General features: G+C 33.8%; 3 protein-coding genes across 3 annotated transcripts; 1 reads left to right on the top strand and 2 right to left on the bottom strand.

Moving 5' to 3' along the window:
- The first annotated feature begins 666 nt into the window (after window positions 1-666).
- LOC124640675 (ubiquitin-conjugating enzyme E2-17 kDa) lies at window positions 667-3,458 on the top strand. The gene is made up of 3 exons (XM_047178556.1): window positions 667-927; window positions 1,638-1,923; window positions 2,253-3,458. The coding sequence occupies exons 1-3, from the start codon at window positions 884-886 to the stop codon at window positions 2,376-2,378; spliced, it is 456 nt and encodes a 151-aa protein (XP_047034512.1). The 5' UTR covers window positions 667-883; the 3' UTR covers window positions 2,379-3,458.
- Window positions 3,459-4,014: 556 nt separating this feature from the next.
- Window positions 4,015-7,603, bottom strand: LOC124640674 (RNA exonuclease 1 homolog). The gene has a single exon (XM_047178555.1). It carries the CDS (start codon window positions 7,505-7,507, stop codon window positions 4,295-4,297), a length of 3,213 nt encoding a protein of 1,070 aa, XP_047034511.1. The 5' UTR covers window positions 7,508-7,603; the 3' UTR covers window positions 4,015-4,294.
- A 1,759-nt stretch (window positions 7,604-9,362) lies between these two features.
- On the bottom strand, window positions 9,363-11,270 carry LOC124640846 (deoxyuridine 5'-triphosphate nucleotidohydrolase). The gene is made up of 3 exons (XM_047178782.1): window positions 10,998-11,270; window positions 10,784-10,920; window positions 9,363-9,897 (listed from the first exon to the last, which is right to left on the bottom strand). The coding sequence occupies exons 1-3, from the start codon at window positions 11,099-11,101 to the stop codon at window positions 9,698-9,700; spliced, it is 441 nt and encodes a 146-aa protein (XP_047034738.1). The 5' UTR covers window positions 11,102-11,270; the 3' UTR covers window positions 9,363-9,697.
- Window positions 11,271-13,452: the final 2,182 nt, after the last annotated feature.

The raw sequence follows: 13,452 nt of genomic DNA, 5'->3' as shown, positions 1-13,452 counted from the left end.
TAGCACCATGTAACTATAACGATAACCAATATTATAGTTATATGGTGCTACTTACCCTAATAGAAAATGTTATGAATATGATGCATAATTATAATATTTTTATAGCTATAGCTATGTAGGTAGTTCGGGGCCAATTTAGAGAAAGATGGCGCATTGTCAAATTGGGTTGCAAGAATAACACGTGAGTGGGCTCTCTTTTCCCTATATATTACTTTACTCTTTGCTGTCAATGTAATCAAACGTCAAATGACGCTAGAGTTGCGACCAGCTTTTATTAAGAATAGGACAAATATTGAGTCTCACTAATCATTTCCGCCTATTAATAAGTCAGCACTATTGCGGCTGCGTTCGTTTGATTGAACTGGCTGTTGATATAAAAATATTTTATTTATTTATCACATCAGACTTTTTATTTATTTATTCACAGAGTTACTTTGCCCTTTCAAATAACTTAATCTAATTCGACTTAGATTAATATTGGAGATTGCGCAATGATTTTAAAACTAACAAATTAATTACACAATATTTTTACGGTAATACTGCATAGTTTTATTGAACGTCTACCAACCCCCTAATTTACTAGTATATCGAGAATATCAACCGGTGTGAAGTTATACACAATTCAGAAATAAATATTTGACATCTGTGTATTGACCACTTGCAGGGTTTCTAATTGCTATATTCATGGTCATCTGACAACCATCTCGCTGGCCGTGACGACAGAAATTTCTACACAACGACAAAAACGGAATCTTTTGTGTACAAGCGAAACCTACATAAATAGTTTACGAATTTTTGTCATATGAAAGTTTCATAAAAAAAAGACATCTGACTAAACCGGAACTTTAACAAATTAGTGGCTTAACTAGTGCTTGATACCAAAATGTCAACTCCAGCTAGAAGACGCCTGATGAGAGATTTCAAACGGTTGGTATCTGAGTATTTTCAGCGATTTCCATAGCATTTGTTATTAACAATTGATTTTATGTATCCTTGTTACTGTTTACAATAGAATTTTCTTTGTGCGAAAGTGTAGTGCTGATTCATCAAATTACATCATAGTCATTCTAATTGATTTCTATTCCGTTCTATATTTCGAATTCCATTGTAAACAGTAAAGCTGTAAAATGGTGGTGCTCTTTGTGTCGAATAACGAGAGTAGGATACGCTATAAGTAGACATAGCTACGTCACTCGATGTCTATACGTCGTTTGTGGGTATATAGTCATTATTTAGGTTATCCAAATATATTTGATTAGATCGCGAGAAAAAAATATCGTCTATATAAAACGCTTCGGTTGGCCTAGTATGATAGAACCTGTAAGGTTTTTACAAGAAACCCAATAAGTGATCTCATGACCTTGATTGTGTTGTAGAGTTTTCCATGAGAACAGAAGAGCTTTGTCTGTAATTTACAGTTAATAATATTTTTTATTCATTAGTCATCAGATAAATTAATGCTATTGTCCCTATTATCATTGTAAAAACAGACTTCTACATAAACATTGACATGAGTTATGTGCCTAAATAATGTTATACAAATTACAATAAATGCATTGTATGTAAATTTTTTACAGAAGACAATTATCCTCCCTTGTAAAAGATGAAGGAAATTATTTGAATGAATTTGTCCACAGCTTACAAGAGGACCCACCTACAGGGGTGTCAGGAGCTCCCACTGACAACAATATCATGATCTGGAATGCTGTGATATTCGGCCCCCATGACACTCCATTTGAAGATGGAACATTCAAGCTAACAATAGAGTTCACAGAAGAATACCCAAACAAACCTCCCACAGTTCGGTTTGTGTCTAAAATGTTTCACCCCAATGTATATGCAGATGGAGGAATATGCTTAGACATTCTGCAAAACAGATGGAGCCCAACATATGATGTATCAGCTATATTAACTTCTATACAGGTAAATATACTACTTATTGATACTGCATTATATCAAGAGATTCTTGATTACCTTGACCAGGAGGAAGAAAATCAACCTTAAGGAATGAGTTATTTCTCATTGTCAAAGATTATGGATATCAATTGATAATTGTGCTATATGTACTTTTCCAAACAAAAGACATTCCTTAAAGTTGTAATCTTGATTCTTATTAGAATCTACTAAGAGCTACCTTGATTGTTTTAAAAAGTAATCTGTAGAGAACTGTTTAAATATTCCAAGTTGATAAAACTTGTGTTATATCAAACAATGATGCAAACCTAATAAAAATGTTGTTTGTCATGTTTCAGTCATTACTAAGCGACCCTAACCCCAATTCACCTGCAAACTCCATGGCAGCACAGCTTTATAAGGAGAACCGGCGGGAATACGAAAAACGGGTGAAAGCATGTGTAGAACAATCATTTATTGACTAGCAGGGGTCAGCCAGGATCTCAGTTCCATGTGGTGTACTCAATACCTGCGCTGCCGTACACACCGGCCAATACCTCCTTATAAATTTCATTGGGACATCCATGTAAATTATAATTACATACATAAACCAAGTTATACTGCAAAGTATACCAGATAAATTATAAGTTGGGTTTTGGTAAACTAATTTTATTAATTCATAGGAAAACCAAAATTCGAGTCAACAGGTAATATAAATAAAAATAACTCATAAAATTCAACTATCACTGACAATATTAAAGCTTACTACCAATAACTTTAAGATTAGTGTCAGCATTAGTTTCAAATATATTATCATCTCATGTGTGAAATTCTTATTTTCATAGATAAACTTTAGAGCCCTTTTGTCTCACCATTTCATGACTTCCTATAAAGCCTTAAATGGAATGAGGTTGTTATATTGATAAATCAAGATGTTTCAATAGAACTTTTGAAACATTTAGTTCAAATGTATGAACTTCTATCAGGCATAATGCTTGCACACAATGAAAACTTACAAAAAGCTTTGCTTGTCTTTTCTAGACTCTGGTAGATTGAGAAGCAATTTCTTGAGAACTACTTAAACAATTTTGTAACTCTTAGCATACACAATAACTTTAACATTTTCTTTCTAATTTAGTGCTGCTTTGTCCTAGATTTCAGTTTTGGAATACTTGTATTTTATTATTGATGAACTATGTACCTATACATTAATGTAAAGTAGAAATTATAATTATTTGCTGATTATAATAATTGTTAATTAAACACCTTAGTGGTATTATCAAGTGTTTACCTAAAATAGTACAAGTTTATTATTAATTTTCAAAATTATTATCTATTGACTCCAGTGGTTTATATTATATTGACATAATTATATTTCTGCTGCACAAAATTAGGTCGAGTCTCATTTGTATTATCATAAGCGTCCCAATGGATATTTTTGAATTGTGTAGCAGTTTTCTTGTTTTCTAATAAAGCTGAATGTTTGAAATGTCTTGTGTTTAAAGGACATTTAAATATGTGTAATATTTCGTCTTCTAGTAAAATATTATTTTCGGTTTTACAAATCGTATTTTTTTTTTAAATAACGTTTCCCTTTATTTTAACGATTGACTAATATTATTGGCCCTACAGTTTGTAATTAATTACTGTAGATTCATTAAAAGAGGGTTCAAAATCATTATTTATACTAATTGAAAGATCCTGAACCGAATTGAATAATTGTTTCACTGTTAGGAAGCTACACTGCGGTAAACATGGGCTATGTAAGTTATGTTTTTCTGAGTTTCCCCGCGAAACCGCGTGAGACAGCTTGTGGACAACTGTGCAGACACTGTTGGACTCTCCCTACTCTCATAGAAAAGACGCAGATTAGGAAGTCCATCGTTTGGAGTACACCAGAGTCCAGTCTGCTGTGCTTTTCCAGAATTAAACCTGACACCCCATGCACCACAGTTGTGCTAGTCAGCACTGAACCAATGGGGTATTCTACAATTCATTGCATCTCCCGATAGTAGATGGATACGCCAACTTTTTTCTAGAAACTCAACTGCATAGTTGTCAGTATGCCAAGTCCCTTTCATGTACATGTATAAGTAGGCACTTTAAATAAAACTAATTAGCTAAGAAAAAATAGTTTATATGAAATGTGAATTCTTACAAAAGTATATCTTAATATACTATTACCGTTATTGCAATAACATCAAATTAATTCCAACAACCTTTTTTAATGATAGGTATGTTATATTTATAAATAACAGCAATAAACTACATTTACTGCAAGATTTCAACTGGGATTTTTTCCCATCATTTATAGAAAGCAGAACTGCTTTTAATTAAATTATTATTCAATATAAATAAATTTAATAATATAAGAACAAAGCTCTAGTTCACAAATTATTAATCATCTTGTTTTAAGGTCTTCTTTTAATTTATAATGTATTAACTCCATACAGACAGTGGCATCTTCAGCACTGTCATGTCCATCAACTGAATTTTGTATTATCTTTTTCAAATATTCAGATGACAAGTTTCGTAGAGCTCGCTTATATGGAGGCCCCATTTTATGTGGGTACAAAACACTGGTATCAATCACAGTATCGTGAATTAATTTAAGTACTTTAAAATCTGATTCTAAACTGTGACCTATCAATATGGTTTTACTATTGAACATTGTGAGTAGTGTGGCTTGGACGTCCAATAATGTAGTAGTGACTCCAACCATTTGGTCTTCAGTTATTCCAGAATACCTAGTGTTATAATCTATAATAGGATGTAATGGTCTAATAAGTGTCTCATAAATAACTTTACACTCAGAATTGATCACTGTAACTCTGGTCAAATCTAAACCATGGGTGGTATAACACATTTCACAATCTAAAGCATAAATACCATAATCATCCATGGCAGTTTCTGGAGGTAGGGTCTTGACAAAGCCTTTCAAATTCTCAAAATCAACATATTCATAAACATGACTGGGAGCTATGCAACATCCATCAGATGTACCATCTTGGCTGCAACATTGATATCTGGCTTCACCTCGAACCCTGTATTTATTATTAGGATGGTAAATACATTCCTCCTTAGATGCTGGGAAACCATGCTTATCCACCATATAATCTTTCTTACATCTACAACAAGTTCTAAAGAAGCCCTTTGGTGGTTTCTGTTTATTTTGGCCATAAATTATCGCCCTACCCTTTTGCCCACTCTCATGAGGCCTGGGAAAACCATTTTGTTTTAGTTGTTCTTCAGTCAAAACCCACTTTACTATATTATTATACAACTTTGCACCTATGAACTCCTTTGAAGTGTCTGCATTTTTTCTATTCTTGCTTTCTATGCTCCATGAGCCTGCTGGTTTACCAGGAGTAGATCCAGGCATTTTTTGTAATGTTAAGCAATCTGATGCAGATTTCTTTACACCTTTGCATTCTTGCAATTCTTTCCTTAAGCGACTAACTGCTAATACTGCAGAATTCTTATAGATTTGTACAGTTGAACATTTTTTACTAGTGGTTAGTTCCTCATGCTGAGCTCTAGCGTAAGCATCATGTGCTGAAAGATACAGTTTTAAACATTCATCTATCATCATGTTTAAATATGTGGATCTTATATTTGCAGCAATTTTAGATCCAAGAGGTTCTAAAACTCCCGGTCTGTCAATGAACTTTTCATTTGGTACATGAGCAACTCTTTGAACTCCTTTTTTAACAGTTTGAGTGATAGTACAACTAGTTGATGGCTCAGTTCTAGCCATTGGACTGGGTGGTATAACTTTCTTAGCATTTAATAAAGTGGAAGCATATGGCACATGAGCAATGCGGATTTTGGTGTTTCCAGTAGCTGGGGGTGTGTAATTGCTTTTAGTTTGTGAATTTTCACTATTTGAAGAGATACTTGAATTTTTTGCACTATGAAATTCTCGAACCTTAGCTAATCTCTGTGCCATGGCTTGAGCTGCGCTGACTTTAAAATCTGGTTTGACAGGTGGTTTGGGTGTCACTTTTATAGCTTTATCTGGTGCTCTAGATATTCTCTTCTTTCCTATGATAGTTTCTTCTTCATTTATGTCCTCTATCTTAGGTGTATCTTCTATAATTTTAGGCTTTTCTATGGGAACATATTCATCAAATATTTTTTTACATTCTAATGCTATGGCCTCTTCATCAGACTCCATATCAAACTCCTCATCAAGTAGTTCCTCCCCAGCATTGAAATCATCATTATCAGACATGTTATTACTGTCATTATGCTTGCTACTCTTGTGTTCACTCTTGGATTCTTTAGAGCTTCTGCTGGACTTATGGTCACTCTTATCTTTTGTTTTAGACTTATGTTTAGAATTAGAGCTATGTTTCTTGGTGTCATGCTTTTTAGAAGAACTATGTTTTGAACTACTACTATCTGAACTTTTAGAACTGGAATGGTGTTTTTTGTCTGATGAATGTTTATCTTTTCTCTCCTTTTCTTTATCTTTGCTTGAACTTTTATGTCTTGATTTGCGTTCAGAATCTTTTAGTTTGTCTTCTTTTTTACTTTTCTCTTCAGATTTTTGTTTATCTTTTTTATCGGAGGAGCTTTTGTGATGTGACTTACTACTATTATGATTTTTATCTGATTGGTTTTTCTCTGAACTTCTTTTTTCAACTGACTTTTTACTTTCTTGGTTATTATCAATATCATTCTTAACATTAGTCTTCTTTGTGTCACTACTCAAGCTATTTTTTCTTACTTTATCTTGGTCAGACTTTTCCTCATGTAATATTTGATCTAAGATATCAAATTCTGGCCCCAGATCATCTAATCCATTAAGGTCAGAAGACATTTTTATTTTTTTAGTGTCGGGTTCTTCCTCATCACTGGAAAAACAAGGTGCAAGTGACCTAGGTGTTGGTTGATAGGTAACTGTCGGAATTTCACTCTTAGTGCTTACTTTGGCTGGTTTATATTCTAGTATTTTCTTCTTACTCGTGTTTTTGTCAGAAGGAACATAATTACGCTTACTAGAGTTATTAGAGCCTTCATTAGGATTATATTCTTGTAATTCTGTCTCAGAACCTGGTAAATATTTTTCAGTGGATACAGTCGATCCTGTCGGCGTATATTTATCACACTGCACGTTCTCAGTGCTTCCTGGAGTATATTTCACTGGGGGAGGAATGTAAATAAAAGGTTTAGAGGAACCATTTGTTTCAATGGGTCTTTGTATAGGAAGGCCTGCAGGTTTCCTCGGTGTATATGGAACTGGTATGTGTCTTTTTCTTTGTTCAACAACATCTTCAGTAGTTTCTTCTATGTCAGGATTATTAATCTTATTTAACTCGGATATTGGCGTGGGGTTATATGTTGCTTTGGCTACACCTAGCACTGCACCAGCTGTACTACTCTCTGGCTGACTTGTGGTCGTTGTTGCCGAGGTCTCTTTCTGTTGAAGAACCTTTTGCACCGCTGCCGACACTAGCTTTTGTAATATCGCTCCACTTTCGATTCCATCACTTGAAGTACCCTGAGATTCTTTTTTAACATGCCGAAAATGGCAATAAGGTCTTTCACATAAACCATTATCATAAAAAGGACAGTTGTATCCCTTAAAATACCCTGTCGACGGAAGCATTCTGATAAATAATTTTTCAATCCACTGTTGAAGAACAGAACGAACCAAAACCAACCAAAATCACTCTACGTTATACAGATAAAAAAAGATTAACAGATTCATTCATAGTTTAGAACTTTTTATAGAGTTGTAAATAAAAGTAAAAAATCAAACAAAACTGGATATTGATCACATTAGTTTATTTATGAATGATGTTAATTATATAAAATAAATGATTATCGAATTCTTTATACATTTTTGTTAAAATGTTTAGAATGTGTTTTCTGTAGTTAGACTAAAGGTATGTCTGAAAAATGGAGACAATTCGTATTCCGCCTTTCGAATAGAGTTCTTAATTCATACTCGCGAAATTTTATCGAACATTTAAGTGAAAGGATTGGTCAGTCATAATTTTGAATTAAAGCGCTGATTTTATAAGCGTTGATTGCATTCCATAAAAATATGAATCATGCTACATGTAGGTGTGGGCCAACCATTATATCTCTAGCTTTTAAGGCTGATTTACATTGAGTCAGTAACTGACGTCAGTGTAGGCGCCGAAAACTGACGCGTGCTATTTACACGAAGTCAGTGTAGTGTCAGTGTTTCGTCAGTAGTACTGTACTGACTTCAAATCAATTTACACGATGGCAGTGCCGGGTCAGCACTGACTTGTCAGTGGACTGACGTCAGTTACTGACTCAATGTAAATCAGCCATTATACATAACTCGTTTTTGTATTTTTAAATTCACTTACTTAAAGTATTTTTACCTCTTAAAGTTCTAAATGCTAAATTTACAACAATTAAAACATTTTAAAGGTCAATATAATATTTTGAATTAATAATGAGACACTTTGGGAGGGATGGTACAACTTGAAATGATGTCAGGGTTGTTATTGCGAATACCAAGATGAGAGGTGGGAAATTCAAGGCAAAGTATTTACCTATTTCTCAATACGTCGCTATAATGTACATTTTACAGTGCTCCAAGAAACATATCAACTTTTCTGATACCTAAGTGCCAATAATATGGAGTTGTTTTTAAAAGTTTTACGTTGGTGTCCATCTTCTTTTCGAGGGTTATCTAAACTTGTGTCAGATTTCGTAGATAAGGTGGCAAGTGTCATCGAATATTTGTATCCAGATTTCGAAGGAAAAAGTTCTTCGGAGTAATAACAAAATGTTGGACGAGCTGGCAAAGGATTACTCTGCGTATTTAAAGTTGGATGTGTTAAATGGTTTTCAAACAGTGCAAGATGTTGTTGATAACATGTTGACAAGACTTGAGGAACTAACAAGTGTGCTTCAGATGGTTAAACTAAAGAACAGTGATTGTTGCTCAGCTGTTGCAGAGGATATCAGCAAATACCGCAGTGAAATTACAGCACTGTCTAAAAAAATTACTGTTTTAATCCAAGTTATCCACAAGCTTCAAAACAATGTTGATTTACTTGAAAAGCAAGTGGACAAGGCAGAAATGGATTTTGGTGTTAACAATGATAATAAAATTAAAAGTTTTTTAAAACCTTTCCTCAAGAGAAACAAAGAAATAGTAACACCAAGTAATGTGACTTTGTCCTATGAAAAAATGTTATTTGACAGTGTATTAGATAATTTTGAAGAACATAAGCCATAGGCTTTTTTGATGAGTAGTCGAGTATAGTAATATTCTGTATTTTTATACATATTTTGTGGGAATAAAGGGTTCACTTTGTAAATATAATCTCTTAATGTAAAATAACTATGCTCTTCATTTAACACACTAAATTACTTATAGGTAACTAAGACTATATGAGCCCAAAAATGTAGCTAATAACCAGAATTTGTTAAGTTCTAAAGGAATTTTTAATTGTTTCAAAATAAAATAATTAACATTTATGTTTAATATTACAAGAACTTTATTGGATGTTTACAAAATGATATGCTTAAATCTATTTCCCTGAAAAATTAAAACTGAAGTGCAAGATCATTTGTCTTATTCTATATTTCGAGCCACTTAACGTAACAGAAACTATGTAATAAGTGATTAGTATACTGGGGCATGTAAAACCAATAAGTCTTAAAATTCTTAAAGCAATAACTAGCTTAAAAGTACAAACTTAACTCTTAGGAACAGATAGTCTGTTAGTTGACATTCCTTATTTTATCACATTTTAATTCTATGTATAACTGTTATTAATAAACTTAATGTTTTCAAAAATGTAATGCATTATTTGCCTGTTGATCCAAAACCACCCTCTGCCCTTTTGGTTTCTGAGAGATTTGTAACCTCTTTGAGTACAGGGTAGTAGATTCTTTCACAGATCAATTGGGCAATCCTATCGCCTTTCTTGATTTCAAAGTCTGAATCAGAATGGTTGAAGATAACAACACCGACATTTCCTCTGTAATCTTCATCAATAACACCAGCTGAAAAAAAATGTTCAATTTGTAGGAAAATATGCATTATATGCATTATTGTAGTTTGACCTTGTATAGAAGGAAGAAGGTTATAAACAAACTCGTAGGAAATCTAGTAACTAATAGAAGTTCTATGGGTACAACTCACTCCGTCTTACCACAAAAACTTTTAAACGTCAGTTTAAGACGTGTCTAAAAAAATGTCAAATTATGACGTTGACATATGGTTCATTTTGCAGCCAAAATTTTTTTAGACAAGTGTAAAACAGGGGTTAAAGTTTTTGTAGTAAGGCCAACTAAGTCCAAGTCTAATAATCCCACTAAACAAGATTGTAGGCCTATTTTTAACCTGCAAACTGTTACCAACAACGTGACTGAAAGGCCTGCTGAGCAAAACCAAAGTAGATACAGATTTGCCTACAATCCGTTTGCCTATCTGATGGTCAGATATGCCTGTATGAATATGACTGGCTATGTAACAGATAGAGAAAATAGGTCTATTGGTAATGTAGTACTCCATGTATGTTAGTACTTTAAAACCAAAATCTAAACAAAGTCTTTTTGAAATTTGTTTGCCAAAATGAACAAGCAGTATGGAAAATACTTCAGTTACTCTACAACTTGTTATAGGTGTCAACCACAAAACATTTAATATTCATTATACCTAGCTGACTAGAGATGATAATCATCATATCCTGTTGTTAATGAATTATCGGTCAGTGGGTTGTCTTCCATTTGTTGAACTTCAACTACATAATGACAAAATGTATAATAATTTGCATTAACTGTGTTTATTTTGTTTGCCTAAATCCCTGTTAGAGTATGTAAAAGATACAAAGATCTATGTATACGCAAATTAAGCACATGGAAGGTACTAAATGGCAACCAGACATACCTCCAACGTCAATGAAGTTTTTAAGAGCCAGGCCTGATCGCGGAGCCACTCTGCCGTAGCAACCAGTCGGCAATTCAATCTGCAGATCTGTCTTCACGAGTTCCTTGCCGCGAGCTGGCACCACGTAGTCATATGCACTAGAAACAAAAGAGACGTTATTCATAAAGGAACCATAAAAATATCAATTTAAATACTCAGTTTTCATTATAGCTACCTTTTCAGATCGAATCCTGCGGCTTTTTCCGAACCTTTCATCGGCGGAAATGCGTTTTCACTGAGGCGTGTAAATTTCAATTCGGTTCCCACAGCAGACGACATTTTAGTTAAGGTTAATAGAATCCGTTGAATAAAACGTGAAATTTTGAGATTCGGAGATTTATCCTCCACTGCAAAGCAAAACTGCAAAATGTAAAGATTGATCACTGAATAAACGAAAACGACGTTGCCGACACAGACAGCGGGTGGCACAGGCGGGTGGGGTGGCAAGTATTCGCGCCAAAATTTGACATTGACGTCTAAATTGGCGCTCATTGTCAAATTGTCAAAACTTATCATCACTTATGCTCTGCACAAAAAAAAACACTTTTGAATACCCTGGCTTTTTAGTCCAATTTGTTTAAAAGACGATCAACTAAATATGGTATCAGATTTGTTTTAAAACATATTGGGCTGACTCTAAATAAATTTGGAACTGGGCATATAACTGTGTAAATGGGCTTTAAGCAATCCCTACCAATTCGTTTAGACGCGAGCCTGATTGTATATTAATGGATGTTAAAGGAGATGGCCAAAAAAACACCCAGAGTCGACAGGAACTTCATATGTATGATTGGATTCAGTATAATTTGTGGATTTTAAAAAGTATTTCAAATCATCTAAAAACCATGGGGTTCTCTTTTTATAACGTTTTTTCGATCAAGATTTTAGTTCACAAAAAAGTTTACTTTTACTGTTTGATGTTCGTTAGAAGTTGAATGCAGACTCGTGATTGGACCGTTTTACATTGCTAAGTCATTTGTTATATTTGACAATGTCACATGGCGCGATTTTCAAAGACAATTTCTCCAAAAACATTTCATAGGCAGTTGTGAAGGTTGCATGGAACTGCGAAACCTCTCCAAGTAGGTAAGGTCGGTGCTTAATCGTATCTGGAGTGGTTAAATACAAGACCTTTTAATCACCAGGCCAACTCTGAAACTATGGGGTTATTACTAGTGGCTTGTATAATGTTAGTTTACTTTGCTTTTTTATGTCCCTTGATGTTAATAATCTTTAAAATCAACATATATTCAACATAATCTATTTTTGCGATAATATGAAATAGCTCCTATACCCCATGGATTTCAGTCTGGATTTTTTGGCACCATCAAAGGTCTATCATAAAGAACCTATTGGTAACCATTTCATTGCTGTCGATTCTGGGTTTTTTTTCTATGAAAATTTGGCCATCTCCTTTAGAAAGTAGCATTGGGACAATATTAGGACAGGACACTTTCTTGAATTATTTTTATTATAATTATAAATGTAGGTTGTCTAAACTAAATTGACGCGCTCTACTACCGTTTTGATACTGCCCACTTAAAATGCGGTCGTGGAGCGCGTCATTTCAGCTGGACGAGCTACATATCATATCTTTATAACATCTTAGCCATGGACAACAATATGCTGTTGCTCATCACACAATGTTAGCCGAACTTACCTGCCAGGAATCGAAACCGGGACTAATTTAAGTCCAAGTAGTTTTTTTTTCCTGGATGTCCTCCTATTAATTTCACCCAGGGGAAATGTATAAAAAACGATAATATAAAGAATATTTGTATAAAATATCCTATTTACTATAGAAATCATCAATCTATAAACCTAACACATTAAATTAAACACCTAGCTCATGAAAGAAAACATCTACTTACTTGGAAAATTTCATCTCTATCGGTTCAGCCGTTTCAGCGTTTAGCGTACCTAAAACGAACTCACGTTCGCATTCTAAATGTCCATTAAAAAAGATTTTTAGACAAAGTTGAAGGTTCCATATAGGTAATTCCATACCTATGTACATATAACATCGCGTCAAAACTGATATAGGTAGGTACCTAAGGTTTTATCGATTCGGCATTGCATTTGCTAAAGACTTGTTGGAATTTTGTCTGGCGGGAATGAATTATTAATTGCAACACGTCAAGTATAAATGCACATGAGATACTTACCGAGGCCTGCCGCTGTGTATAAAACTTTTTGCCGGTATCATATCATTCATAATTGATGATTACCTACCTATTAAAGAAAAGCGTAGGACCTACATCATAGGAATCATCATTATTATTGTCATCAGGATTTTTTTTAACATTAAAAATCTACACCTAGGTAACTATCGTATGTATATGTATAGGATACCTAAGTATGTACTATACCTTATGCGTAAGTAAGCTAAGCTTCGAGTTTAAGGAATTTCATTATTTTAAGTGATAAGTACTTAATTAAGCTCAAATAGTTCAGTTGATTAGAGATCATCTGAAAAGGTATAACGTCCATAAGTTCACAACAATAAGAAGAAATTAATGAAGGTTCGTTAAACCTAACGTTTACGCATTCAATAAAACCTACCTATCAAATAACTTCAAACCAACTCATGAGTCATTTTTTACCTACTCTTAATTCCTTAGTATGCGACC

Source organism: Helicoverpa zea, chromosome 21 (genome assembly GCF_022581195.2).
Source record: "Helicoverpa zea isolate HzStark_Cry1AcR chromosome 21, ilHelZeax1.1, whole genome shotgun sequence".
Lineage (NCBI taxonomy): Eukaryota > Metazoa > Arthropoda > Insecta > Lepidoptera > Noctuidae > Helicoverpa > Helicoverpa zea.
Note: the sequence above shows the minus strand (reverse complement) of the source record. Positions and strands in the feature narration are given on the sequence as shown.